This window comes from Aspergillus versicolor (assembly GCF_001890125.1).
Source record: "Aspergillus versicolor CBS 583.65 unplaced genomic scaffold ASPVEscaffold_5, whole genome shotgun sequence".
NCBI lineage: Eukaryota > Fungi > Ascomycota > Eurotiomycetes > Eurotiales > Aspergillaceae > Aspergillus > Aspergillus versicolor.
Window position 1 is genome coordinate 2,334,893 of NW_024467528.1, and position 27,772 is coordinate 2,362,664.

General features: G+C 51.2%; 9 protein-coding genes across 9 annotated transcripts; 4 read left to right on the plus strand and 5 right to left on the minus strand.

Annotated features, from left to right (window-relative positions):
- Positions 1 to 269: 269 nt before the first annotated feature.
- Positions 270 to 2,492, plus strand: ASPVEDRAFT_132416 (glycoside hydrolase family 47 protein; the record flags this gene model as incomplete). Its single annotated transcript, XM_040806915.1, has 3 exons — positions 270 to 771; positions 832 to 1,476; positions 1,528 to 2,492. 3 exons carry the CDS (start codon positions 270 to 272, stop codon positions 2,490 to 2,492), a joined length of 2,112 nt encoding a protein of 703 aa, XP_040668696.1.
- A 204-nt stretch (positions 2,493 to 2,696) lies between these two features.
- On the minus strand, positions 2,697 to 3,971 carry ASPVEDRAFT_132754 (M20 family metallopeptidase; the record flags this gene model as incomplete). Its single annotated transcript, XM_040806954.1, has 1 exon — positions 2,697 to 3,971. One exon carries the CDS (start codon positions 3,969 to 3,971, stop codon positions 2,697 to 2,699), a length of 1,275 nt encoding a protein of 424 aa, XP_040668697.1.
- Positions 3,972 to 6,298: 2,327 nt separating this feature from the next.
- ASPVEDRAFT_53526 (uncharacterized protein) lies at positions 6,299 to 7,898 on the plus strand (the record flags this gene model as incomplete). Its single annotated transcript, XM_040814802.1, has 2 exons — positions 6,299 to 6,602; positions 6,715 to 7,898. 2 exons carry the CDS (start codon positions 6,299 to 6,301, stop codon positions 7,896 to 7,898), a joined length of 1,488 nt encoding a protein of 495 aa, XP_040668698.1.
- A 1,161-nt stretch (positions 7,899 to 9,059) lies between these two features.
- Positions 9,060 to 11,576, minus strand: ASPVEDRAFT_42469 (putative DNA 3'-phosphatase Tpp1). Its single transcript, XM_040812595.1, has 9 exons — positions 11,379 to 11,576; positions 11,154 to 11,314; positions 10,984 to 11,096; positions 10,628 to 10,927; positions 10,451 to 10,578; positions 10,247 to 10,386; positions 10,130 to 10,190; positions 9,734 to 9,879; positions 9,060 to 9,537 (listed from the first exon to the last, which is right to left on the minus strand). The coding sequence occupies exons 1-9, from the start codon at positions 11,467 to 11,469 to the stop codon at positions 9,373 to 9,375; spliced, it is 1,305 nt and encodes a 434-aa protein (XP_040668699.1). The 5' UTR covers positions 11,470 to 11,576; the 3' UTR covers positions 9,060 to 9,372.
- Positions 11,577 to 11,821: 245 nt separating this feature from the next.
- Positions 11,822 to 12,709, minus strand: ASPVEDRAFT_132780 (mediator of RNA polymerase II transcription subunit 18; the record flags this gene model as incomplete). Its single annotated transcript, XM_040806959.1, has 2 exons — positions 11,822 to 12,143; positions 12,225 to 12,709. The coding sequence occupies 2 exons, from the start codon at positions 12,707 to 12,709 to the stop codon at positions 11,822 to 11,824; spliced, it is 807 nt and encodes a 268-aa protein (XP_040668700.1).
- A 1,041-nt stretch (positions 12,710 to 13,750) lies between these two features.
- Positions 13,751 to 14,168, plus strand: ASPVEDRAFT_131965 (alpha-ketoglutarate dehydrogenase subunit KGD4; the record flags this gene model as incomplete). Its single annotated transcript, XM_040806878.1, has 2 exons — positions 13,751 to 13,826; positions 13,882 to 14,168. The coding sequence occupies 2 exons, from the start codon at positions 13,751 to 13,753 to the stop codon at positions 14,166 to 14,168; spliced, it is 363 nt and encodes a 120-aa protein (XP_040668701.1).
- Positions 14,169 to 14,890: 722 nt separating this feature from the next.
- On the plus strand, positions 14,891 to 16,813 carry ASPVEDRAFT_84409 (RUS1 family protein; the record flags this gene model as incomplete). Its single annotated transcript, XM_040817529.1, has 6 exons — positions 14,891 to 15,043; positions 15,092 to 15,201; positions 15,251 to 15,263; positions 15,317 to 15,380; positions 15,430 to 15,770; positions 15,845 to 16,813. The coding sequence occupies 6 exons, from the start codon at positions 14,891 to 14,893 to the stop codon at positions 16,811 to 16,813; spliced, it is 1,650 nt and encodes a 549-aa protein (XP_040668702.1).
- Positions 16,814 to 17,631: 818 nt separating this feature from the next.
- On the minus strand, positions 17,632 to 18,720 carry ASPVEDRAFT_132724 (regulator of G-protein signaling domain-containing protein; the record flags this gene model as incomplete). The annotated part of the gene is made up of 1 exon (XM_040806949.1): positions 17,632 to 18,720. One exon carries the CDS (start codon positions 18,718 to 18,720, stop codon positions 17,632 to 17,634), a length of 1,089 nt encoding a protein of 362 aa, XP_040668703.1.
- A 7,350-nt stretch (positions 18,721 to 26,070) lies between these two features.
- On the minus strand, positions 26,071 to 27,617 carry ASPVEDRAFT_132543 (casein kinase I; the record flags this gene model as incomplete). Its single annotated transcript, XM_040806927.1, has 5 exons — positions 26,071 to 26,651; positions 26,705 to 27,110; positions 27,167 to 27,315; positions 27,367 to 27,436; positions 27,489 to 27,617. 5 exons carry the CDS (start codon positions 27,615 to 27,617, stop codon positions 26,071 to 26,073), a joined length of 1,335 nt encoding a protein of 444 aa, XP_040668704.1.
- Positions 27,618 to 27,772: the final 155 nt, after the last annotated feature.

Genomic DNA, 27,772 nt, shown 5'->3' on the forward strand with positions numbered 1-27,772 from the left:
TTAGTGATTCCTTGCTTCCTCCACGCGATCCTCGTTAAGTTATCGGGCTGGTCTTGTTGGCTGTCGACAATGCTAACGTCACACCTGGTTTCTTCTAGAAATAAGGCGGCGATACCTACGTTTGCTCGAAACGTGGCGGCTGGGAAGCAAAGAGAGCCCGATCAACGTTGAAAACATTACCTATGCCGCACATTTAGACTAGAGCCTCGATCATAACCTCGACTGTCTCTGTGAGACCCTTTCTCAATATCTGAGAGGACGACGCGGCTATGTCTTTCCCGAACCCTCACAGCAGTCCTTCATACACTCCCTCGCGCTCTCCCTCAGACAAATACTGGCAGGCAAGCCGCAGCCCCGGGCCAAGTGGAGGATTGGGGGGTTATGGATTCTCGCAACCAGCTGGGGTCGCGAATAACCTCAACAATTTCTTTTCCGGCGACCGAACGCTTCCAATGTACAAGGATAAACCATTTTTTGCACCGCGGCGGACGGGCCCGAGGCTTCGACGAAGAAGGGTCTTTCAAGGCGTCCTCCTCCTAGTTGTGCTGTTTTGTCTCTGGTACGTCATTACAGGGTCCAATAACCCCAATCGGTCTCCGTGGACGTCAGACACGAAGAAGGGTGAGAAGTTATACAAGTGGGTTAAGAGTTTGGAATCGGAACAGCCCTATGATGGCACACCATTGAAGAATGTTGATTGGGATACGCGACGGGAGAAGGTTCGGGATGCATTTATTGTCAGCTGGGATGGTTACGAGCGGTATGCTTGGGGTATGTTACTACGGAGCTTTTTTGTGGCCTTGACTGCTTACTGACGGATGTCTCTGAAAGGCTTCGACGAGTATTACCCAGTTTCCAAGAAGACTAAAAACATGGTCGAGGGTGGAATGGGCTGGCAAATAGTGGATGCATTGGATACGCTAATGATCATGAACCTCACATCGCGTGTACAGCATGCGCGCACATGGATTCACAACTCGCTGCAATATAACCAAGACCATGATGTGAACACATTCGAAACCACCATACGCATGCTCGGTGGTCTTCTCTCCGCTCATTATCTCTCTACAGAATATCCCAGTCTTGCGCCTATTACTGACGATGACATTGGATCACCGGGCGAGGATCTATACATCGAAAAGGCTACCGATCTTGCAGAAAGACTAATGGGCGCTTTTGATTCAGGTTCGGGAATACCATATGCCAGCATCAACCTCAATAAGTCCACTGGTATTCCAGCGCACTCTGACGGTGGCGCTTCGTCTACGGCCGAAGCAACCTCGGTGCAACTCGAGTTCAAGTACTTGGCCAAGTTGACGGGGGAGGCTGAGTACTGGCGCATTGTAGAGAAGGTGATGCAAGTGGTTGATGAGAATCACAGCCCTGATGGGCTTGTTCCCATCTATATCCACCCGGAAACAGGCAATTTCAGGGGATCTAACATCCGCCTTGGTAGTAGAGGCGACTCTTATTATGGTACGACATCCCCAAAGCTACCTAAGTAACCGTGTGCTAATGAACCCCTAGAATACTTGATCAAGCAATACATCCAGACATCAGAGGATATTTACAAAGATATGTGGGAGGAGGCGCTTGTCGGAATCCGCAAACACCTCATCACTTATTCAAAGAATGCCCGATTGACCGTTCTGGGCGAGCGACAAAGCGGTCTTGCCGGGTCCCTTAGTCCCAAAATGGACCACCTCGCCTGCTTCCTCCCAGGGACTATTGCCCTTGGAGCCACAGGAGGTGTCCCGCTTTCTGAGGCTAAAAAATCGCCGGAGTGGACGCGTCGACACGACGAGGAGATCCTCCTCGCCAAAGAACTAACGAAGACCTGCTGGGCAACATACCTAGCCACGAAGACGGGGCTTGCTGGTGAAATCTCGTACTTTGAAATTGATTCACCACATGTCTCGGAACTAGATCAATACCCCGATTCTACCATCGCCACAGGCACGAACCAAAAGGCAGCCGGCAAAGATCTGCCTCTCAAGTCGCAGCCCCTCTATCCTCTTGCAAATTCCAAATCGGATCCCAATTCCTGGCGTCAGGACATCACCGTCCGCAACAACGACAGGCACAATCTCCAGCGCCCAGAAACTGTCGAATCTCTATTTTACATGTACCGCATTACGGGCGACGAAACCTACCGTCACTGGGGATGGGAGATGTTCAAGTCATTCGTCACACACAGCGCCGTTGTTGAGAAATCATCCCACTACGAAACCGAGTCCGGAGACGCGACAACGTACCGGATCGTAAGCTTCAACTCGCTCTCGAATGTGAATACACTCCCAGCCTCTCAACGGGACAACATGGAGAGCTTTTGGATGGCAGAGACACTGAAGTACTTTTATCTTCTGTTTTCTGATCGCGACTTCCTTCCGCTTGAGGAGAATGTGTTCAATACGGAGGCTCACCCGATGCCACGCTTCAAACCGACTGGGGAGTTGAAGACTGGTTGGGCGAGGACCAAGGCGCCTGTATGAGTACGAGTTGAGTTTATAAGTTATAACTGTGTGTATTCGTTGCAGACACGTTTTGGAGTTCAGATTCATCGCTTTTGTTAAATCAAGTTTGGGCTTGTTATCAACTGTACAAAGCTTGCACAATGCACGAGGTACGCCAATTACTAAGGCCAAGGCTGCTGGGTATTATATACGCCAACCCCCAGAACATTATATAGTAGTGAATCAAAGCCGATCCAATGCAGCATCAATCAGCCTCCGATACCCCTTAACGGCTTCCTCCAACTGCGCAACCGTAATCGACTCATGATCCCCATGAGCAACGAAGATACTTCCCGGCCCATAAAGATACCGCTTTACATCACTCCCCTTGTAGACCTTTAGATTCGGCACATCAGTGCCGTAATTCACTGTCGTAACACCAAACCCAGGAACATCGGAATCGAGGTCCTGCGGCCCATACCCACCAACACCGCCACTGGGCCCTTGCGCGAACTCCACAGAGACATGGGGGTTGTCGTTCGTTGCGTTCGCCACGGCCTTCAACACAATCTCCATTGCATCCTCGGGTGTGCCCGCTGCAAGGCGGACAGCTACGTCTGCGGACGCTGCCGCGGGAACAACATTCGCCGCTACACCCGCCTCAACTCGGCCAATGTTCACCGTCGTCCGGCCGTACTTGTCGCTTGCGGGCAACCCGCCTTCTTCAACGGGTGTATCGCCTAGTTTATCGATGACCGACAGCGCGGGGAGGATAGTGCTAAGCGCACTCTCCCCAAGCCAGGGATACCCCGAGTGCGACGACTTGCCCTTAGCATAGAGGCGAAAGCTCAGTATGCCCTTGTGTCCCGAGACGAGGTCGAGGTTGGTCGGTTCGCCGAATATAACTGTCTTGTACCCGGCGCCAACGAGATCGGAGGGGCTTTGCGGCGGCGGGTTCAGGGTCTTGTTTGATGAGAAGGCGCGCATGCCTGCGCCGCCGACTTCTTCGTCGACGACGAAGAGGAGGCCTAGCGGGGCGGAGGGGTTTTCCTTGAGAGTTTCGAGCGCGGCAAAGACTTGGGCCGCGACGCTGCCCTTTGCGTCGTCGCAGCCACGGCCGGAGATGACGATGTCTCCGTCGTCATTTTCGGCGGCAGAGTACGGGATGAAGGGCGGGACGGTGTCGATGTGGCTTGTTAGGAGGATGGAGGGCTTTGAGACGGACGAAGATGGGTATGCGAAGACGTTGAATCGGGACGTGCGTCCCGGGACGGACTGCTTGATCACATCGAAATTGTGAGTTTTGAGGTATGAGGCTAAGAACTCGCCGACGGCGGATTCATTTCCTGAAACGGAGGGAATGGAGACGAGGTCTCGGTGGAGGGAGAGGAAGGGGGAGGAGTCGATCAGAGACTCAGCAGTGAGGGCCGGTTGGGAAGAGAGCAGGGATTGTTGCTCTATAATTGCACCTGCTGTGAATCTAGTGATGCCTATAGCAGCGAGGAGAGAGAGCTTCATCGTGTTGTTCAGATGCTGGCACTCCTCGAGTCAATTGGCGCGCAATTGCAGAAATGTTGACTATTCAGAGGTTGGAGCTGTATAGCGGAATTGTCGCTGATGCGGGGAAAGGTCCACAGGCACTTTCCCGCGGATCCGACGGCTTTGGGGCAGATTGATGCTCTACAAACTACTCTTTGAAACGCAATTGAACGTGCTAAGCGAAGCTACATACTTCAAACCAAACCAAACTATCCCAGAGCTTCTGTTTATCTCATGCTCTGGGCCTCCGATGTCGGGATGACCGCCAAGCAGAGATCCAGCAGAAAGCTTCGGGGAGCGGAAGAGACCCAAACTGCAGCCCGTAAGCTGAGTCATGCGACCGAGCAGGTTCCAACGGCTTCTTCCCGGGGCTGCTCCATCGTCGTCATCGGCGTCATCTTGCGTCTGACTGTCTGACAACCTGGTATTTTTCCTGCGATCGTCGGTAACTGAGCTTAAGCGAGCTTGAGCATTTTAACGCACAGCTATCCATGTTACTCAGCTGTCGGCCCAGTTGAGAGTAAAGCAGAGTCTCACAGCCGCGCGGTGTGGTCAAGTCTCCAGATTATTATTAGCCAGAAATGCAAGACACCAAAGGGAACAGAGGGGACGGTCGGATGCTAAGAGCCACTCCTCGTTGACTCCAAAAAAAGACACTGTCATCTTTTCCATGGTTGGGGTATTCTGGAAGCACCATCCGCCATTGCGCCAGCCGTTTGTGTGGCTGTCAGGGCCTCGCCTTGAAAGGGTTAATCCGAACCATGGTTCAGAACTTCAAACAGAAGCCATGAAGCGAACCAAAACGCGGCTTTGTTCGCCATGTGGGCTTGACGTCGGTACCGAAAATTTGGAGTTGCCGGCCAAGTACTAGGCAGCCACTCACAGTGAGCCTTTTTCAAGACGTCTTGATGAGCGAAGATTCTTCGCAACGCCGCGCCGTCGCGGCGTTTGGCCAACCACAATGGGAAAGTCCCTGGCGCCGGGAGGAATCCATGGGTTCCCAGCCTTTCGGGGTCCAACCCTCCATCCTGCCCAGCGCAGGGTTTGGGCTGCGCCTCGAGAGAAAAAAAAAGATCAAGAAAAGGTCGGGGACACACTGACGCTGCTCACTGGGAGGCCAATTGAAGATAGGACCAGTCCCTTCGGATATATATGCATCAATGCAGAGACAGTCAGAGTGAGTCTGTCTGTGGTCGACTTGATAGCTCATGGTATTTTTGGCTGTTGCGCTCCTCGTCTGGATGGGTCGCACGGCGCCAAAGAAGAAACCCGGCGGGTTGGACCAGTCGAGTCGGTCGGAGTCTAGACGAATTTTAGTGCCAGAGCGGTTTGTGGGTTTGTTAGTTGATGTGTGTTTAGATTCGTGATGTGCAGCGCCGGCGTCATCTGTTTGCGACGGCTTGACGCTTGGGGGGCAAGTATGGGAAGTATGAAGGCGAGTCTGAAGTAGAGAGATACATAATAGAAGCATGGAACCGGAGCGTCTATATCAGACAGCTTAAGCTCAGACTGTGACACCGGGTAACCACCGCTGTATAGCTCAGCCAGTCGTGGCAACAAACGGAACTCTGGGACGGTCGCGACTGGACAGTGGATTTTGCCCTGACCTGATCCTCTCTTGCTGACTCTCTCGTCTCTTCCGCTCGATGAGAATTTCTTCGTATGACAGCTTCTTCAGGATTTCACCCTTGAACACGCTCGCGACAAGACTCTTTCTGATTGACTGCTGCTGCTGAGCTGTCACTGCCAGCCAGCCTGAGCCAACTGTCGCCCCTCCACCAACGAGTCACAGCCAGCGCGCTCCACGTTTTCCCTGTCGCCTGCCCACGGCCACTGCTGCCCTACAGACCGATTGCTTCCTCAGCACTGGCAGTTTCTTCCTTCTCAATAATAATCATAATAATAGTCACCAATCCTGCACCTGCTGCTCCGTGCGCACCGCTCTCGCAGTTTCTTCTTCAACCCCGTTGCCTTTTCGGCTGCCCCGTCTTCCTTCTCTACTTCGACTGTTCGCGCGTTAACAGCCGGAATTCCTCCCATCATCGCCTTCCTCACTTCCTACAATCTCTCTCCGCCACCTTCACCTTACCCACCACTTTTTTCATCGTCGTCCTCTTATTGAACTCTCTGTCTCTCCCGATATGATTGTTCTTCCCTAAATCCACCTCTTCGTCTCTTGTTCTGTCCGACACCTGCCGCACGTGAACAATCTCACTGATCGGCCATCGGAACCTTAAAATTCGCACCAATTTCAGAATCAAGATCCAGGCCTAGTTCTAGATCGTCCAATACAACTACGCCCTGCAATGCTGAAGCTCTCGCAGCTTCTCGAGGCCAGGCGGCACGAGGGCATTGACACAATGCGCGACCTTTCGCCTCCCTCTCGCCAGCCTCCCCAATCTCCTTTGACCGCATCCACTCCAGTCTCACCCGCCGTTTCTTTGTTTTCCGCCAAAGGACATACGCGCTTCTCAAGTTCCGCGTCGTCGCTTGTCTCATCCCCTGGTCATGGAAACTCGATGGATATCGCTACTCGAAATCCCTTGACAGGCGTAAAAGAGGAGGAACCCTGCGGATCGCAGGCGAGGGATTTAGAGGAGGAATATTTCCGTATGCTGCCCTTGCTCCCAGCCTCATTTTTCCTCCTTTGCCTTTCCACTGTCGCGGTTCTTTGATTAGTTAAAAAAAAAAAAAAAATCCCCGACTAATGATTGACATGCAGAACACTTCGATCAAGGGCTATCCGTCCCTGAAGACTCATACCTATCCACAGTCAGTACTTGCGACGGCTGCGATTTCACTGATGCTGGCATGGATACGGTTCACTCCCCAAAGAAGAGGCGCTCCGACAATGCCTCAGAAAATGGCCTTTCCCGGATTGGCTCGCGAATATCCACCATCTCAAATCGTTGGAAGTCCAAACGAGCATCCGACGGCCCAGATGGGGAATCGTTCTCGCCGCAAATCCGGTCCCGGACCAACTCATCAGCATCTGTATTTGCTGCTAGCCCAACTACAACATGCCCGACGAGCTGGGTTGATTCCGCTCAGATTCCCCCATCGCCCGCGAGGACGATCTTTGAAGACCGTGTCAGCGAATCAAATGCACGCCCCATCGACATCACTAAAGCGAACCAACTACCACTGGATGAGTCCGCTCCGCAAGCTACGACACCTCTACTCCCGCCGTTTATGGGTGATGAGCCGGAAGACCCCATATCCAAAATCCACTCCCCGTTGCAGTCGCCGTCTGTTGCCGACGTTTCAAACGCCAGCCCAGATGCAAACGCACTTCGAGACCGATTGGCTGGCCTCCCGTCTCCTCCACTGTCCACCAAGCCTTCGATCGCCTCTTTCAACCGCCCACGAGCTAGTACGGTCCGAACTGTTTCTGGGGATGTTCCTCCTTTGACTCTTTCCGACCCAAACGACGAGTGGGCGATTCAGCTCGGCCATGCTAACTTCACCATCCAGCCAGAGCCTTATGTTCCTGAAGTTTACAACGTCGAATCGTTCCAGCAGTTGCGGAGCCAGTGGGATTTGGCGCAGTGCAATTTCACGAAGCACCTAGTTCGGACCGGAGAACATTATGGTATCACGTCGAAGATTTACAAATTGACGCAGGAAAAATGGGAGTCAATTAATCGCGAATGGAAGCGGCATTACGATGCGATGCTCGCCCAGCTCAATGTGAACGGGCCTGTGCTGAGTACGATCGAGTCTCACCACCGCGACCCGTGCGAGCAGGTCAGAATCCCAACTCTGCACGACAAGAAATTTCCCGAGTTGGGCGATGGCGAAATTGTCGGCCCTATGAAGATAGCGCCTGCAACTGGACGATGCCGGGATCGGTCGTTGAAACGAAATTTTTTCAAATTCTTCCAAGATCTTGTGTCTCGGGTCTAGAGACTTTTTCGCCTCCGCCGACTTCGAAATTGCCACGGGCCGTCTATCAAAAATAAAAATAAAAAGACAACAGCCAACCAAAAAGCAAACAAGTTTGAGAGGCTTGGATGTACAACATCTTATTGCTATCCACGCCTCTCAAAATGCTAATTCGAAAGATGAGGCAAAGCGTGCGATGACTAATGTCTAACTCTTCCCTTATTATGTTTACGTCTGTGCGATTTATACAGCCACATTACGTTTCATTTTCCTACGCTGTGATCTATGATCCAATAATGACTGATGACCTGATGCGCCAGCGACTACTGTCTCGCTGAGCGCAATCCACTCCTTTATGAACACTTGATACCTTTTCCCTTTGTGTCTCTACCCTTTTGCATGAGTACACGATGGACGGTCTCCATTTACCCGATATAATGGTGCGTTTGTACGTCGTGGTCAGTTCCGTTCCTTACACCTGTATACCTTGCATGAACCGCGGAAAAAGGGCGAAATGATGAGCCTCTGTCGAGGGGTTAAAAAACAGAAAAGGTGGGGGAAAAAAAAGGTGGCGGGAAGAACGGTTGCAAGGGTTTTGTTATCCCTGTTATGATACCCGGGAACGTCTGGAGGAAAGAAAAGAAAAAAGTAACTGACAAGAAATGGACGAGACCTCCAGCCTGTGGCCCATTGTACCTCTTAGAGCAGTCGATTCATCTCACAAGGCACGGATATCAATTCGTCCGGCCGTGCAACCCTTGAATATAATATCTAAACATATTCAATTTTCATAATAATCATGATTGATTCAAACTTGTCCTTTGTTTGTTTGTTTTAAAAGACGGGAGTAGGTGCGCAGAGGTAGATTCGATAACCAGACCCTTGCAGGAGAGCTCCAGGTTGGTTCCAAAGTCAAATTTACAATACTGGACCCTACCCCCAAACCTGTCCTGCGTTTACACAGCAGCCGGCGCGCAAGGGCAAGAGTCGGAGGAATGCCAGCCACTTGGAATAGAGACAGCAAGCAGCACCAGGCTGCCACCAGGAAGAGACCAAAGCTTTCTTCCCCTTTAGAATTTGATTAAACGAGGTCGCGTCCAGGCCGAGGCCCTGAGTAACGTTTCACAGTTACAGAGTGATCATCAGTACTGCATGGCATATGCATAAAGCACTAGCAGATAGGTAGGTAGGTGCTTTTCCTTGGATTTTCAGCTGAGTTTGTGGCGTCTAGTTCTTTTGTATAGATACAGAGATGGGTGCTTTGATCCATAGTCCATGGGAGATGCGGCCGGATGATTCGCATCTAGATCTCAACTCTCATCGTCGTCGATCTGACCCTACCTTCCTTGGTCTCGTAGGATATTCAATACATTAGATAGAATGAGTACCATGGTATATGCGACAGTATAGGGAGGGAAACGGCCAACCCTACGCTACTCTAGTCCAGCCATTCCGCAGCCCAGAAAATATAATAAGCTAGGACAGACGTCGCGGATCATATCCAGTACTGTTTCCATATCTTCTTGGCCTCCTCATCGCCGCGGAATCGGAAATCGACGCGGATGATATCCTGGAAGCCTTCAGAGAGAGTGGGCTCAGTGAATCGGCGGGAAAAGTCGCCGAACGCAATGCCTGGGAGGAGAGCGCGGGACTCGGGGTTCTATTTTTTTTTGCAGAGTATTTTGTTAGAATGGTTTTAGTAGGCTGAGTAAATATGCAAGTATGTAGGTAGATGCATGTATATGTGGAGGTAGGCAGTAGTTCGGCGGTCAAAGCTACAGTGGCCTTGGCAAGTATTGCCTTTGACGAATGCAAACGAGGTTGATACAAATATGGGGAAATTTAAGTCGACTTACCAGGCTTGTGTTTGCGGCGCGGACTGCGTTGTTATGCTTGCAGACCTCCAGAGGCGCAGAGAAGTAAACACACCGGATCGGGACATTGGCCTCCTTCGCGACGTCGACCCATTGAGATCTCGTGTCTACATCGGCGTTTGTGTTATCTAGGAAAAAGGAAAGAGGGAGGTCAGCGATCAATGGCTTGAACCTAAACATCAATTGTTGATATGTTGTGAGCGGGTCGGTAGGTAGCAGAGCGGTTGGGTTGACAATTCAAATGCCCACTAAGCAGTGCTAGCTACTCCACGTTGGACAAAAATGCAAGGGCGATTATTTGCATGATCTGAATAGAAGTGGACAGTCCGAGTGTTCTGCATGGCTAAACTCGGCCAATATTTGCGTGTTTATACGTACCTACAACAACAGACTTTCCGGCCGCGAGGTGCTCTTTGGCGACCTTAATGCATTTCGGTCTCTGGCGTCTTTGTCAATTTTCGGAATATTCCTTGCGGGGAAAGGAAAGAAACGCACGGTTTTCAGGATATCTTGGTTCACTCTCTCATAATCTAGTGGTTTGAGGTAGTTCCAATAGAAGGTTGATTTCCCAGCACTCGGGCTGCCACAAAATATCACTAGCTCCAACGGGCTCTTTCGTGAGAATGGTGGCAACACTGATGCTCAAACATTGTCATTAACATCAACCATCGCGTATACTTTTGCCAATGGAAACCTTACCATCGTCGGTGGAATCAGACTCTAGATACACCGATGGATCAAAAGATTCAACGACCGGTTCGGGGGGAGCATCGAGAAAGAACTCTTCAGGTGTCTTGAAAGGTATGCTGGCATTTGCTGCAAATCCACTTGATGTTATTAGCCAGAACTAGTTTCTCTTGAAGGAGTATGACTTACCGGTCGACCGAAGAATGGTCTGTTGGTCGTCCAGCGGCGTCACCAACAAATATCGATGCGGGCGTATCAATCCCGGATACATCGAGATCATAATCGTCGAAAAACTCTCGCCACATTCCAATTCTCGGTTTCCTATATTCATCATCCTCCGTCGCGGCGTACACACTGAGCGGAAAATCAAGCTCCTTCATCACAGCCGAGACTCTCTCTTTGAAGTTTATCAGGCTCTTGGAATCGTCGCCTTTCTTATCCTTCTTGAGGCTGATCGCTTTCTGGTTTGAAATGATAGTCACATGGTATCTGAAAGCTGTCAGCTCGTCCAAGCTAAGTAGGTAACGGCTAAGATTTAGACCTACCCATCTGTGTTGAGCTTCTGCAGCTTCGAACGAACACCTTGGTTCCACCACTTCCAGTCGGCCGCATTTCTGGGGAACCTGTTCCCCGATGCCGTGGAGACTAATGTTGAATCCTAGGAACAGTCAGTTCCACGGATGTCATCTGGACCTAATCAACCAAGGAAACATACAAAATCAAAGGCAGCTATCCGTGGCTTGTCAGAGGCTTTTCGTTCTTGACTTGACTCCGGCGAGAATTTGCCGACTATCAAAGAGTTGTTTACAATTCTCCATGTGATTGGTTCGGGCTTCTTTTTCGATGCTGGCGTGAAAAATGAAGTTGCAACAGTCTCTTAGGAAAATAGAAATTCTACGTTAATAGGAATGCAAATGAAAACAATTTAACTTTTACGTACTTTTCACTGTAGAATCGACTTTCCGCCGAATGGGTGGTGGTGAGATCGGCTTCGGCGACGCAGCACGCTTCACAGGCCCTCCCCCGGCCATCCTGAAAGCTAAAGTGAAATAAATGATTTATCGTTTCACTTAGACAGTGTACCGATATATCGAAACAAGAGTCAATGATTGAGGGCAGAGGATCAAGTTGTGACTTGTGAGATGGGTTGACTTGCTCTAGGTTGACGCGCCCACGCGTCCTTAAAATTCGCGAAGTCACATGCTCTACCAAAAATCAATGTTGTATAGACAAGCTCGTATATTACTGACGGTCAGAAAGACGTCGCCCTCCTTTTCCGTAAAATTGATGGGCCTATAACGAATTTGAAAATACAATTTTATTCTCAAAGGATCTACTTGGAGACCTGCTCCGGGGTATAAGTAAAAACGCAAATATCGCCGTCTACTTGGCGCGGGTGTCCAGAGACAGTCGATCAGCCTGCTCGAGACGAACAGCTGATTTAAGCTGCTCCCGAAGACCAAATAAATGCTGAGAGGCAGTTCTCATCAGCTCTTGATTACTGCCATCCTGGACTGTAATGGCCGCCTGAAGGACATAGCTTCCGGTCCTTTCCAAGGGCACCAGTTCTCCGAACGAGGGCAGCTGTCGCCGCGGTTCATGTGGTTCCTGGCCCTGAATCGGATACTGTAGCACACGATGCAGAAAGATTACGATGTCATTATGGATGAAGGTATCTCCTTCCACCACGTACTCAGTGACGAAACTGTAGCAGATGTCAATAAACCACATACCACTACTAAATGGAACATATGATTGTAGACAATGTGAAGGGGGGGTTACTGACCTATACCCCCAGGCATTCATCGGCGTCACAATATCACCTTTGGGGAGAGCAGCGCTGGCCGCCAGCCGAGCTGTGATGGTCGATCTAGTTCCCGCCTCCGGGATGTCCCTAAATTCGAGTTTCCATGGTTGGCTGTCATAGTCATAGGAACTGTCTGCGGCCTCATCCGTCCCAGCCATGGGCGCATCCGAGCCGCTGGAAGATGTGGGCTTTAAATTAAAATCAACCTCGGAAACTGGGCCAACAACCTGTGTATAGAACATCTGCCCATTGAGCATCTTATTGAGCCGTACGAGATCAGCGCCCTGCACTTCCCGACTACTGCCGCCGCGCGCATTGACCAAGCCAGGCTTCCGAGTTGCCTTGAAGATCAAACGCCTTTCGAGACGGTGACGGGGTTGCATGGCTGTCAGGCCGGTCAGCTGTTGTAACAGCTCATAGTGTTGGTGGGCGGGAACCGAGGCGAAAAGCAGTAGCTCGTGCATGTTAGGTAGCAATAATGACCAGGCAGTGATCGGGTCGGGTCCGAAGCGAGTCGCGTCGCAAAATCACAGAGCCGGGATTTGGGGACGTTGTGCTGCGGCCGGGGTGGGAAATAACCAGCGGGAAAAGCCGGAACGGGCACTGGTTTCCACGTTTTCCGCGCAGGGTGCAACTGGATTTGTGAAAATTTTGGAGGTCGAACGATGTCGGACGGGATATGGTTCGATGGCCGGAATCCCTTCTCCCCAGATAATAATGCTGACTATTATTGGGGGAGCTCCAACGGAAACTCTGACCACCCTGCAGCTTGAATAATGGTGTGACTGGACTCGGAGTTGAGGCAATCCCCGCCAGTCAACAACAGTCGTTGCTTCGGCGTTTCGTTACCGTCTCGGCGGGAGCTCTCGGAGATGTCACGTGAATGGTCGGAGCTGTCGCCGGAATGCCTGTCTGGGAGAGAGCGGAGGGCGATCCTTGATGATTGTGTCGACTTCGAACAAATTGGAGGGGTGGGATGAGAAGGAATCATGCGGGGGAGAAGGCGAGCAGCGATCCTCCGCCTCAGTTGACAACCTGACTCCTCACCGGCGATGCGGGTTGGGTAAAAAGCGAAGTGAGCGGCGGCGAAGCACGACGACTTTGAGAAAACATCCGGCATTTGATACAACGATAATCGGATGCAAGACTGAGATTTACCCCGAACCTGTCAGCACCCCAGCGGGGCGGGCGTAAATAACGGTATTCGCGTTACACACCCGGTAACTATTAGTGAAAATATTATCACATTAGTTCTGATAGCATTCCTGCTGCTGCTCGAGGAACTTATCAAGCCCTTTCCTCCCTCGCTTCCGCTCCTCCTCTTTCGCTCTCCATCCCCCTCCTCTCGCTCTCAATCTTCCATCTCCAGTGTCTTCTGGCTATCTACCGTAAATATAATAATCCTCTTCTTCTTTATCCATACCAGTCTCTCGATCCTTCCCGAGCCGGCTTCAGAACCTTAATTCCGGTTAATCCAACTTTTCTTTCCCACCACCTTCTTCAAAATGCGTGCCACCGTTTCTCTGCGTAACGCTGCCCGGACCCCTCTTATCCGCTTCGTTGGCAGACGTTCTATCCCTCGTACGTGCCTCGCGCAAATCCAGCTCAATTGGTATCCGCCGCTAACTGCCATCAGAATCTGTTGACCACAGCCCCCGACCTCACCCGGCTTCTCCCACCGGTGTCCTTCCAGACTCCTTCGCCGCCTACCGTGCAAAGGCGCAGCAGCACGGCCCCCTCGGACGCGCTTCGTTCTCTCAAGGCTCCATTGGCCGTAGCCCTGGAGCTTCTCTTGGTTCCATCCAACCCCAGCAGGGCGTGTTCTTCGATCGTACCGACCTCCCCACCCGTTTCCACCGCCTCCCTTACAGCGAGGCCGAAATCGAGGCCATTGAGACTGGCGGCGCCAGTCTATACATTTGATTCTACTACAAATCATCTTTGCACAGAATGATTCAATGACGATGGTCAGGATGAGACACATGGACGAGTGGCATGCTTGAGACGCGAGGGAGGACGCCCCACGGTCGCTCCCAATCCCCAAGGTCGTTTGAGGCTAAAAGCAGCCCCAGTGGCTTGCGAACCTCGACGCAATTCAAAGGTCGGCTTGACCGCGGCCTTTGCGACTTTCCTTTTCATTCTTTTATCTCCTTGTTTACGGCGCAGGTGGTTTTGCTAGTCTTGGTGCTTAGCGGTTTTTACTATTCTTCTGGCGCGCGTTATGCGGGATATATTTGATATCAGGTTATCAAGGTCATAGATGGGCTTGTTTGTTGGAAAGCCTGGAATGCAAGAGGCAAGGTTCCTCAGCTTCATATCTATACTTAGGTCAAAACAATTGATTGTTTGGCAGTCGTTCATCCATGAAGCTGTAGACTGCTCAATTGACAGTTATTAAAAATGTAGCAACAAAGAGCCAAAAGGTACTCGAGGTCGACTGCGCACGACACGTGCCACGGCACGCTGGCCCTTAATTAAGCGCTGTTTCTCCGAGCCTTACCAACCATCTCACCAGTCATCGCCATCTTCGTTCACGCGTGTACCTAGGTCCTCGGTACGCTTTCCTCTATTGATATTTCCAACGCCAAGCAGACGTGTACAAGGGAAATTTGTATTATTGCATGTCTCGCAATTGGTCATAAAACATGGACACTCATGCCACGAAGATAATCACCTTCACCGAGGTCGACGAGCTCAATAACCCAACATCAACCTATATCTACTCCGAACCCTCTCCAGGGCCTGCATCACCCATCGGTGAAAAAGAGGGCCAGGTCGCCGGCCGCGTAGATGTAGCGGTAAGTTCAGGAAATCGCTTCGCTCAAGCACAACTAACGATGCATCAGCATACTTCCTCTAACTCAGCACCATGGTCTCTAGGCTCGCTACAAAGTCTCTTAATAGACGTGTTTCTTCCAGCAGGTTATCCGCATAGTGTTAGCGATGACTATGTCCCGTGAGTTAATTCCAAACCTTCTACCCTTACAGATACTAATAGAGGACAGATATCAAATATTCGTAAGTTGCGCACGCAACGCGTGATGCAAATGTACCATGCTCATTTCGACAAGGACTCTCTCCAAGCGTTCAGCAGTTCCATTGCCGGCTTATTAGCATCGCGAGCCGTTCTACAAGGTCCTGAACCCAAAAGCCCCATGCATCAGGCCAAGCTAAAACAATACAGGCGTGGGAGTCGGAAATGCTGATGCCTCTCCAACGTCTGCTCTCCTTCTTCACATCCTCCAAGATACATCTGGACGAGTTGCAACGATTCTCTTCGCGCACCGCGTCGGAACGGCCCTCGAGCCGGAATGTAAGATGTACCGCTTCGCAGCGGACATTTTTAACGATCTCGCCATGGTACTCGACTGCTTGTCGCCCATGATCCCGGCCGGGGTCAGTCGAGTAACTATTCTCAGTGCCGCTGGTGTGCTTCGTGCGCTCTGCGGCGTCGCCGGAGGAAGCTCGAAAGCTAGTCTGAGTGCTCATTTTTCGAAATGGGGGAACCTCGCCGAGATCAATGCCGTGCGTTTGCCTTTTCGTTCAAATACGCTTTACTACAGAAGGGATAGCTAACCTAAACTGCCTACCCGAAATAGAAAGATTCATCGCAGGAAACGGTTATCTCTCTGATCGGGATGCTGGTCGGATCCTTAGTTGTCTCCCACATCACGGGCTTCGCAGCAACATGGATCACTCTCATCCTCCTTTTGACTCTTCACCTATCTCTTAACTACGCTGCTGTGTGCTCTGTACAGATGACTACCCTGAACAGACAACGGGCCAATATCGTCTTCTCAACCCTTCTTTCCTCAGACCCTGACTTTCCCGACCTCGCCTCAAACCTAGAACAACAGAAGCAGGAACAAAAACGCCAATCAAGCGCAAAAGAAACGCAAAAATTATCAGTCCTAACCCCAGCGCAAGTCTCAAAACAAGAACGGATCTTCAACGCAGGCGGCGCGCTCACTTGGTACGCTTCTAAATCCTCCTCAACAGGATCACCAGAAACAGAAACAGAAACATTAGGATCATGTCAGATTGGCGCTTCGTTACGTCAATTCCTCTCACATTCGTCGTCGTCAACTACTACAACGACGACGACCGTACCCGGCTCCAATTCGCTCAAAACTACACTCCCGCTGAGGGAGATAACATCCATTTGTAATGACGAGGACTACATCATCCTCCTGCACCTTCCGCACAGTATCAATAAGAGCAGCAGCCCAAACAATCAAAAACACGCAGATGCAACAATCCTCCTCAAACCATCTAGCACGCCAAAGTCCCACTTGAAGGCATGGATGCATGCACTCCTCGCTACACGACTCCTAGTGCACTCAGAAGACGGGCAAGGTGGCAGTGGCAGTAGCAGCAGCCAGGACGAAACGGGGAGAGCGCTAGCGACTCTCTCACGCACGCTGGGCTACCTAAATGACGGGGGTCGGTTCGAGAGGTATATTGATTCGCTGAGAGAGGGCGGGTGGGATGTTGATGGGGAGGGAGGTGGATCTGCGCTGGAGACGAGAGTTGGGGGGAGAGTTGTTGTTTCTTCCTCTTCTTCATAGGTGGTTTGACTGGATGGGACGGGTATCGTGGTGGGTTTAGAAGGGGATGGAAGGGCAAGATAGGATATGGAAACGTCGTTAGATTGGGACTAAATGACATGGGGCTGCGAGAGCCATAGGGTTATGCATATCGCCTCTGGTTAGGCATACTTACATATATGCATGCCATTTGGTAGTCCATAGTAGGTACGGCCGGGCCCAATATTGTCGATAAGTCAAAAGAAGAGATAGTTTAGGAGCTGGGAAATAATGCTTCAAGTATTAACCACACATTGGGTATCTAGACTAGTATACTAAGTAAATGCCAATGCCAATGCCAATGTCGTGAATACGAAAACACACAGGAGAAGGGTGTATGCTAGTTATAGAAACAGGTGCAACAAATCAGGGCCCGCCATTTCATGATGCGAAGGCTATCCGGCTTTCGCATATGCGCATGATGCATCAAGTAGACAGTCGTGAGAAAAATATTTTGAAACACAACAAAGAAACGAAAAACAAACGCCGAGCAGAAAACCTCCCTTTCCAGGTGAACCGTTCTATCTATTCTTTTGCAAAACCGAAGAATGCTCGCTCATTCGCTGTTGAAAATAACGCCAAATATGAAAATGCTTCCGTATATGTAATAAAAATGCCCGTGCATTACGCCGTCCATTCGTATCGGTTTTCAGGCATGATCCGTTGGGGATCGATCGTAGGGAAATTGTGGGTAGAGGTTGATGTACGATATTGGTCGTGATGTCGAGACGTTTTTTCTTTTTTCTTCTTTTCGACAAGGAGATGTGATAACGTCAAATCGTGCGTGGAACAAACCAGAGTCATTCGTCCGGAGGGAAGCGCATGCTTTGGCTGCCGTTGCCTCGCTTTTTGAACCCAAGCTTCATGCCCATCTTCTTCCAAGGGTTGTCGACGCGGTTCTTGGGGCTGCTCGCTCGCATCCCGGGTTCACTAGATGGCGGGGTGGTTGGGGGAGTCATCGGCTCCCCGGTGCTCGACTGAAGACTGCCAGAGTCATCTGTCAAAGTAGAGTCACCACTGGCAGTACTTGACGGCTGGTTTGATGTTCGGTGTACGGACTTGCCACGAGAAGTGACTGCGTTGATGGAGAAATTAGAGCGGGGTAAGTGGCCAGCAGGCGGGCTCGAGGAAACCTGTGAGCCTAGTTCCCTCGAGGAACGGGGTGAAAGACGGCCACCCTTGGAGCGAACTCGCTTGACGGCGTGTTCATCCAGACTCGGGTTGGAAACTATTGTTACATGGCTGTCATCGTGGGAGAACAATGGGTCTGCGAGGGGGAGCACATGAGTGGACGATGAATGGGCGTTCAGAAAGGGCATGAAAATCGACTCCTCCATCAGATCATGAACGAGCTTAACCGCGGCGTCCAACATCGAAGGCGGAGGAGGGATAGCCTGGTTGGCGTGTCTGAGAAGGATGTAATCACGGACCTCGCTGGAGACGTTAATTTCCCGCGGGGATCCGGGGACAATGTAAGCGGACAGAAGTCGTTGCCAGAGCATACACAAGTGGCGGGTCTCTGGGCAGTCGGTCGTAATTGGGAACTGTCCTAGTTGGCGGCTGACGCCATCATAAGCTTCCCGGTACCGCTTCGCATCCATTGTGAATTCCAGGGTCTCCAGACAGTGGTTCTGCGAAAGGTAGGCCATGAAGGCGCTAAGGGTGTAAGGAGCAGGTGCCGTATTCGCGAGCACCTCATCGAGGGTCGGACGCATGGAACAGAAAGCGCCTTGAGGAACAGTCAGACTTAACGGACGTGAACCAGAAGGGTCCATGTCCTCGTCCGACTCAGAATCCGATGATGAGGATGTCGGGGAGAGGTCTGGTGTTGAGCTGGGAGTGTTGTGCCAAAAGAGTAGAGGAGGGTGAAGGGATTTCTTCTTCAGCATTTCGCTTAGCGGTCGTCCCCTCGTTTGTATATATCGTAAGAGTGAAATTATTGCACTCTTCCCCCTTAGTCGAGCCAAGGGAGAGTGGGCCGGTCTCGCTGGGAGTATTTGAAGAGGTAGCGAGAGAGCCCGAGTTGTTTGGGTCGAATACACCGGATAATGTGGATGGATGGCGGTGGATGAGTGAGGTGGTAAAAGGTCTGCCTCGAGGTGGTTCAAAGATGAAAGCGCAGACAGACGGCGAGAGTGAAAGCTGAAGGAAACGGCGGGCGGTTAGTGAGGGAAAAGAGAGCGAGAGAGCGCGAGAGATGGATCATTGGCGGGATAAGCGCATCCCAGAGTTGATCAAAAAGGTTAACTTGGGGGGTGTAGGGAAGAAGATAAGGGATAAAGAAGGTTATTAATGACGACAGGGACAGACGGAGGGAGGAGGGAGGAAAAGGGCATATAACGGAGCGAGGCAGCGACTGGAGTGCGAGGGAGTGGGAACTTGGGAGCGAAATGAAGTGATGTGATGGACGCTGATCAGCCAACTTGCACGGCGGCCCACTTGGGCTGGGGCTAGGCTAGGCTGGGCTAGAGAAGAAAAGAACCCTCCCAGAAGAGGGGAGCCGCCCAATCAGCAGCCGCCGCGGTCGATCCTCTCTGAGCCAGAACCTTGACGGGTCTCCGCCTATCAGGCCGAGGTCGGCACCCCACCCCGATAAGGCGGTTGGAGCAGAGATGATGCCATGCAATGTCATTTGAAGAAGGCCTGGGTTGATTCCTGAAGATCGCCCATCCAATTTTTGTTGGATAGGATGAAGTGAATGAAACAAGAAAAAAAACCACACTTACCAGGTGATGATGCAATGCGACAGCAAAATGCTGCAAGGAATGGTGACAGGAGTGGGCGAACTCCGTGATTCAGAGTGGACAAGATGTGTAAATCGCTCAAGTTGGGTCGGAGAATGGTGGGAATTAAGTAGTAGTAGTCGTAATGGTAGACGGAGTGGGCGAAACAAGTACTACTGGGCTTGCGTATGGACTTTGTGTATCCAAAAAATGACGCTGCGACGTTGAAAATTGAGGACTATAATACACAACCCGCCAGGAACAGGGAGGGACTCGTGCAGAATTTGTAGGGTCACAGCCAAGACGAAGCTCCAGAGTGGCAACAAGCTTCAGAATAAGAAATATAAAATCTAAATAAAAACAATAATAATGTGGGAAATACGAAAATCTTGAAAATAAATCGGGACGCAAGACGAGTTATATACGGGCCGAGATCATCAAAGACTCGGAATCAGGTCCATCTGAATGAATCAATTGCTTTCATTCAGCCTCTAGTCTACAAGGCTTTTATCTCTTTATCCCGGGTTGCGGTTCTTTGAGCAGGGCAGTGTCGGAATTGAAAGATTGTCTTTTAGCTGCCGCAGGCCGTCGCAGTGGGACTGCCCGACGCCGAACTGCTGCGAGCCTGCGACCGGCAAAAAAAAGCAATGATGTGCTTTGAAGTCCCTGAAAAGGGCTGAAGGCAGAGGAAGAAGCAGAGAAGGCGCAGAAACGAGAAAGGGCAGCTCAGATTCTGGAGAACGCGCGCACGACGGCCTGACTGGGGGAGGGGCTCGGCTGTGATTGGCTGAGCGGTGCAGGATCTGCGGATCGCCAAGCCGGCGGTGCAGCATGAGGCAAGGAGCGAAGAATGGAATATGCAGGAGTAGTCTCTCAGTGCTACAGTTCCGTCAAATCCAGCCTGATCAGAACAACCAAGCTTCCTCCAGTACACCGTTGGTGTCCCGAATGATTCCGTCAACAAAGAGCGTGCCCGCCGGAGTCAGACAGGCAACTGGCGTTTGTGCCGCAGCTGTTATCTTACCGTGCGACTTGTCTGACAGTCTTACCCATTCTTTGCCCTCCTGCCTAAATTGGACCCACACTATGCCACAAGCGTCGTAGTCAGTCCGATCCTGGCCTGATGCCAGGACAGGCGTTTGCTCTGACGCCCAGCTCCCACCACTCACGCTGCTCGGATGCTGCCTGCGCTTTGATTGAAGCCGACCGGTCTGCAAGGGCCTGCACTCTGCAGGCATCGATCAGTTCAACAGCAGATGTGTCACAGCTACGGTTTTTGAAGTCTTTAAATTTTTCATGATTTTTTTCTTTTTAATGTTGCGATCGCAAGGTCCCTTCGGAGTGGACTCAATCAGATACGACGGGCGGAGTGGGGTGTTGCTGCATTCGGATGGCGTGCGGCGAAACAGGCAAAAAAAAAAAAAAAAGAAAGAAAAAAGAAAAGAAAAAGAAGGCCTGACGAACATTTTCCAGAACCTGACAGAACAGGCAAAGAATTCTCAAAGAAGGCGGCGGGCTGTCTTGGATGGCCCCAAGAATCCAAGATTCCAAGGAAAACCCTGATCGGGCTGGCGAATCAAGCACCGCAGTGGGGGGTCACTCCTTTGGCCCACTCACCAACCAGTCAGCGTCCGCTGGCCACGGGGCCTGATCGAGGAGGTTTGCGTGGATGAGTGTTATGGGGCCGTGGGATGATTGTACCAGGCCAATGATCGTGCGACCGGTGGCGCCCAGCATCTCCACTGGGCCCACTTGCGACAGTCTGTCTTCAACGTGATCTCCTTCCTCCTCCTTACTGCTCACGCGATTTTCTCCTTTCCTTCTCAGCCCGCTGGCTGGACTCGGCCGCTGGCAATTGATGCGTCCGGTGTTGAAGCCTGTCCGACCCTGTCCACCCTTGCGAGGCCAAATTGCAGACCCAGCTGCGTGTTGACTACGCCGGCATTGACTGAACGGTCAATTGGCAAATGTGCTTACGTACCCGTGGAGACCAGTGTCGCACAGCAGGTGCCAGACGCTGCCAGGCAAAGCAAGATGGACGAGTTATCAGTCTGGAGACGGCGCACATTGGGCGTGTCACAGCAGCAGACTCGAGAGTCGTAGGACGCTCCAAGGCGTATAATAGTGCATCTAACGCAAGCACCCACCGCAGTGCGAACGAATGTATCAGGAACAAGCTTCGATGATTCCATCACATCATTTGTCCAGATCTTCGGTTTACCCGTGCGAGTTTATCTCGTCGTGCAGATCTTTCTCGACTTTGGGGCTCTGGCACAAGTTCAACAACAATGACTCGCATGATCGCATGAATCGTAGTTTTGCGCGGCAGAGCAACACTCCACCCCTTGTAAACTTCGAAGATCAGGAAAGGTCAAACTCAAGTTCAGACAGGGTCCGAATTCTAGAACACTGCTAGAACTCTCTCGCCACATATACCCCTCGTCAATATAGAATCAGGCAACTGGGCACGCCCGTCCAAAATCATCGATTAATCCCTTGTGTCCGTTGTTCAACGGTGGCAATTTCGATGGTGTAACCTGTAACGTTACCCTATCGCGTACCACCACCACGCCTTCATTCATGTCAACGCTGTCAGCCTTCTTAGCCGGAGTATCAAAGGAATCTCTCCTGAATTTTCCGAGACAGACAGGGGAGATCACCCGTGGAGCAGTTGAACTTGAGCTTCTTTGGACTTTGAAAAAATTTTAGGCGCTTTGCCACAGCGGCTGAACGAACTCATCCGTCAACAATTCTGTCTCTCCAACTTCTTGTCGGCTAGGAAGTATTTTCCGTGGCCCTCCGAGAAAAGCGAGCCAACTCCGGTCGCATATCCGACGACAATCCGGTTTCCTTGGATGGCTTAATCTGAACCACCGGCAAGGAGGACGGTGTATATCCACAACTCTCGGTTGCCAGCCCTACCCTGCTCCGATTGAGTCAGTCGAATGATTCATGAACTGCAAAGGTCTCACCGGGTTACCGTCTTTCATAGTCAGGTCGCTACCCACGGAAAAACTCAATCAGGCGAATTCAACAGGCGCGCGCCGATGCTATCCGCGGGAAACAACAGGGTCAAAACCCATGGAATGCAATTCTAGACTTCTGTGGAGAATCCTCAAATTCTCGAGGCCATATGAAACCACTGTTCTTGCCCCACCGGTCGTATCTTTTATGTAACTGATCCATCTGTGCGTTCTCGGTTCTGCTGGCACTGGTGTGAATCTGCGATCCACGGAGCTCGCCGGTGCCCTCCCGAGATGTCTTCCGTCCTGGGTACTCTTGGGAGGCTGGGCCAGGCTATACGGGGCCGCCCACATTAACACTGAAACGACGCGGGCTCGGAGATGAGACGACGGTGATCTCATCGCCTCAACAATTTGGCCGTGAAGATCCTGAAACCCTGCCTGGACCTTGAGTCACGTGGTGGCGGCACCGCCCGACTCTCTCTCTTCGCTCCACGCACCGAAGCTCGCACCCCATTCCGATCGAACCTTGATCTGGAAAGAAAACAAGGGCCTTGCAGGTGACTGGTGGCTACTGGCTGGGCAGTTTCTTCCCCGCTCCATCTGCCGGCTGCATTCCCAATGCTGGTCGTTGCAGCGCCAATTAAGCCAGGCTTGACTGCATATGGACACTGCTCGCCTGCGCCATGATGGCATTTGGCATGGAAGCTCGTATCATTGCGGAGGGAAAGGTCGAGAAGCTAACTGCCGTGTTGCAGCGCTAGCTGCGAGATGTGTCAGAATTCTGAGGCTGCAGGACGTTTGCTGTTGATGGACAACCGAAGAAGATGGACTCTGTTTGGATGGAGGGCCTCTCTCTTCCCTGTCGGCCCCAATCTATCCGAAACTGGATCAAGGCCACCGGCCGTCGATCCAGGATTGGAATGCCTGTACAGGAAAAGCTCCCTGCGAGTATCATGAGCTCACAAGCAAACATCTTACGATTGAAGCATCTGATATGCAGATACAACATCAGCGGCTCGCCGATTGCGTCACGCTCTGACTCAAGGCCCAATCCTCTCAGACAACTCGTCAACTCAATAATATTCCATTCGCATCTCACCCAATGTCTCGCCAAATCAGCTCCTTGCGCCCTTTTCCCTCCCCTCCGCATTCCTAGCTTCCCCAGATGATTCAACCCCGAAGTTCAAGTGCTAATTCTGCACCCCTCCCCCCCCCAACATTAGAAATAGAATCCCCCCCGAAGACTCGTTTGGGAAAGGTACATACTACATAGCATACCAAACCGTTTACCCCGCTTCCAGGCACTTTCCACTCGCGCCATCTAGGCTGCAATACATCACTGCACGGGATTCCTGACTGAGTCGGAAAGACCGGTCGTCTCCCACACAACAGAATGTTCATGCATATTCAACCCCGCTGGTCGGGTACCGAGCAGCTTCTACACCCAGTCGACTTTGCAAATGCCTATCATGGTTAGCGGGCCAATTGGGGTAACAAAGACATGGATGAATCGTGGCTGAATCCCAGGCAGGTGCGCCCAGCGTAACTGCCTAGTTTGAATTACGACTCGGTAATATTTTCGTGGCTGGAGCTTTACCGTTTCATCGTTTGGTGATGTCGGCCGAGGGTCATGCGTCTGATCGTTTGTCGTCCAAAGCCTCCGTTTGATCCGTCAGCTTACGCCAATTACTAATTCTTTGATAACAATGGAAATACGGCAATCATTGCGAGCCAAGCAACTCTTTGTGGCAATCGGGCAACCTCATGCCGTCTTGCAGTCTTGGGGGTTGAGACCAAGTGGCGCCGGCATAAACACAGCCATCTGTTTGAGCTCTACCGGCCGGAAAGAGAAGGTTGGTACGTATGGCCCGGCAGAATCGGCGCTTTCAATCTCAGGTCGAGGGTAAAGGGCATTAAAAGTCATTATCCAGTAAGAAACTGCGAAGGCTTGTAGCAGGTAGTGATGCTTGCTTGACGCTGTGTAGCGGGTTGTAATATATATTTCTTTCTCTAGTCTCGATCTCGTTCAATTGTTTCGCAAAGGTCTGGTTAGAAGCTTTCGCCTACGTAATGAAATCCTGCGTCTTGTCAGGTATGCTATATATATCTCTACAACACCATCTAGGCAATGCTGGTATTTATATATATTCTACAGCGGCAAAAACGCTATCGACCCATTCGTGATAAGGGTGAACAACAAATGCAGTGGCAATGATAAAATATTATTCCCCATCTAAATAACAATAAATACTGCATTTCATATGAGAGACCATGGAGAAATGGTACTACTCCATCGAAAGCACATTGTCTAATGGCTCTACGTATCGTAAGTCCAACTCTGAGCGGAAATATGTATAATATCAATTACTCTATACAATGCCCTCCCCAGCCCATATATACCGAACAATACTGCGGAACCTAAAGCTAACCGACTCGCTGCGATAGCCAATGTACAAGTGTAAACAGCAGAGTAGGCACGAGTGTCAACTAGAATGACAAAGGCCTACTCAACACGAAGATGGGCAGAGAGGGCAGGGGAAGTCTGGTAGGCAAGTAACTCTTCTGGGATGCGCTCATTGAATTGAACAAGACAGGCGATAACGAGATGTAGCAGAAAGTACAATAGCAAGATTGGGAAACAAGGCAAGGCTGCGTGAGTGGTACTGCTAGACAAGCAAGAACAGAGCAGAAGCGAAGCGAAGCAGAACCCTTTGCAAACTCCTTGGTTGATGAGAACAATCCTGCAGGTATTGACAGGGCATAGGACAACATTTATATGCTAAAAATGCCACATAGATAGGCAGACTACCCAGATAACGCGCGAGCTTGTATCCATTGGATGCCAAAACGCCCTTTCTGCCATCATTAATCTCACCACAACGACCAGTCAAAGCCGCAGGATAACCGGACAGGCAATATCAAAGGTGACCCGCGAGAATTGTCAGCAACTCGTGCGGTTGTCATATACTCAGAAACAAGACGAAATCTAGAATTAAATGGCCCATGCCAGAAATGCGGGATAAAGCAGTGCACGAATAAGACAACCAAAAGACGCAGAAACAGAAAGCTCAAATTCGCCGTTCCAAAGCCGTAGCACCATAACGAGTGTAGTGTAGGGGAGCATAATGACGAGAATATGTAGAAGGTGAAGGAGGGTCCGCTCCGAGAGGTCCAGCCCGCGTCAGAATCCAAGGGGCCTTGATGAGTAGGGTAACGAAACAAGGAGGGTGGAGCAATTGCTCAACGGGCTTGTCGGTGAGAAACATAGAGAAGATATACCCGCCCCATTCCACATAGTGTCCATCTGCCACCAGGATCCGCGAGTTTCTCCTATCTTCGGCTCGGCAAGAAACAATGGCGGCGAGTCAAGTTATGACAGTATAGACCATGGCGCCCTCCAACCCCTAAACAAGACAAGGAATGCAGGCCCAAGACCCTGCATGACAAGGATATTATGTAGAATTACAGATTCGTACTCAGAACAGAGGTGTCAACCTTTCAACCTTCACTTAGATGAGCAGGCGTGACACATTTGAGGGGAGTAGAACGATCACCTACCGCAGCATAATGCTTTCATCACCTTCTGAACAAAGGTGGGCTGCGGCTCATTGCTCGCCTGCTGGGCTCCCTGGGCTGGCTGAGTCTTCGACGGGTTCGCTGGGCTGCCGACCCGACCCGAGATATTTGCGTTTGAGTTTTGGAACTGCGCTACTGTCGACGCTGCTGGTGTCGCGTCGAACCCCCCGCTCTGGCGTTTCGGCGGGATGCCGCCTCGGACGTTTTGCTGCTCGCGCGTCTTCCCGACTCCGGGTTTCGCTGGAGAGGGGGGCGGGGGCTGCGCGGCGTTTAAACGGTCTGCGGTCACGCCGGGCCTTTGGCTGTTGCGAATTTGCTGGCCATGGAGGTCCCTGGCAGAGGTAGGAAGGGCTGAGTTATGAAGGGCCTGTTGAGATGAATACGATTTGTACTCCCACCCTCTACCATTGTTCAATTTCATCCAGTCGTACTCGCCATCTTCGATTTCCCCAGCGTTCTTGAGAGCCTGGGTGAGCAGATCCCGCAGGTAGTCGTAGTCGGGTGTATCTTCGAAACCAAGGTTGCGGACATAACTCAGGTATTTGTTGAATTCTTCTAAACCCCATTAGTATGTTCAATACCTAGGTTAAATAATGGTAAGGACCCACCTGGAAATCCTTCGCAGAGCTCCTTGATCGCGGTAGTCTGTTTCTTCTCCCCGATCTTTTCATATTTCTGCTTGTTGGTGGCAGCCTTCAGGCCCTGCCACGGCAGGCCACCTCGAAGGAAGTACATAAACACATGGCCCAAGGCCTCAAGATCGTCTCGTCGTGACTGCTCGCGTCCCAGATGGGTGTTGATACTCATGTAGCGCGCTGTACCGGACAGCGACTTCCGCTCACGGTATGGGATATGTTGCTTCGTTTTAGGATCCCGATATTGCTTGGCCATTCCAAAGTCAACGACGTGGATTACATTGGCGGCCTTGGAGTTCGGGCGACCGATGAGGAAGTTGTCGGGCTTGATATCACGGTAGATCAGGTTCTTTTCGTGGATTGTTTGAACGCGGGAGAGCTACTATTGTTAGAAAGAAGGATTTGGGTATAGAACTGGAATAGAGAGAAACTTACCATTTGTTTAGCAACCATAACCACAGTCTTGACGGAGAATCGTCGATTGCAATGGTCGAAGAGGTCCTCAAGACTAGGACCGAGCAAGTCGATCACTAGAATATTATGCAGGCCCTCCTGACCAAAGTAGTAGACATTGGGGATGCCAGCTAGTCAAGTCAGTTACCCGATCCCTTATCGGCTCGCAGAGAGAGACTTACGGCATCCAACCAAGATCTTGTAAGTCCGATATTCATCCCGTAACTGGGGAGCATCGCTTTTCCGAGGTTCCTGGTACCATTAGCCACTGAGTAACCTACATCGGAGGTTGAGCAAAACCCACAAATTTAATAGCAACTTGCTGGTTGTTCAGGAGATTTGTCCCCTCGAAAATCACACCAAAAGAACCCTCACCAATTTTCTTTCCTACTCTGTAGTGGACACCCACCACGTTGGACGACGAGGAAGCCATGTCTGCGCGGGCGATGCGAGCCAAAAGACCTTGACGGTGGACGAGCGTGCGGGAGACTCGACGGGGGGTGCAAACACGTGAAGGCTGGCTATTGTTAGAGGAGAGGAAAAACAAAGCCGACCGCACTGGCGATATGAAGTAGGGGATATGGATCA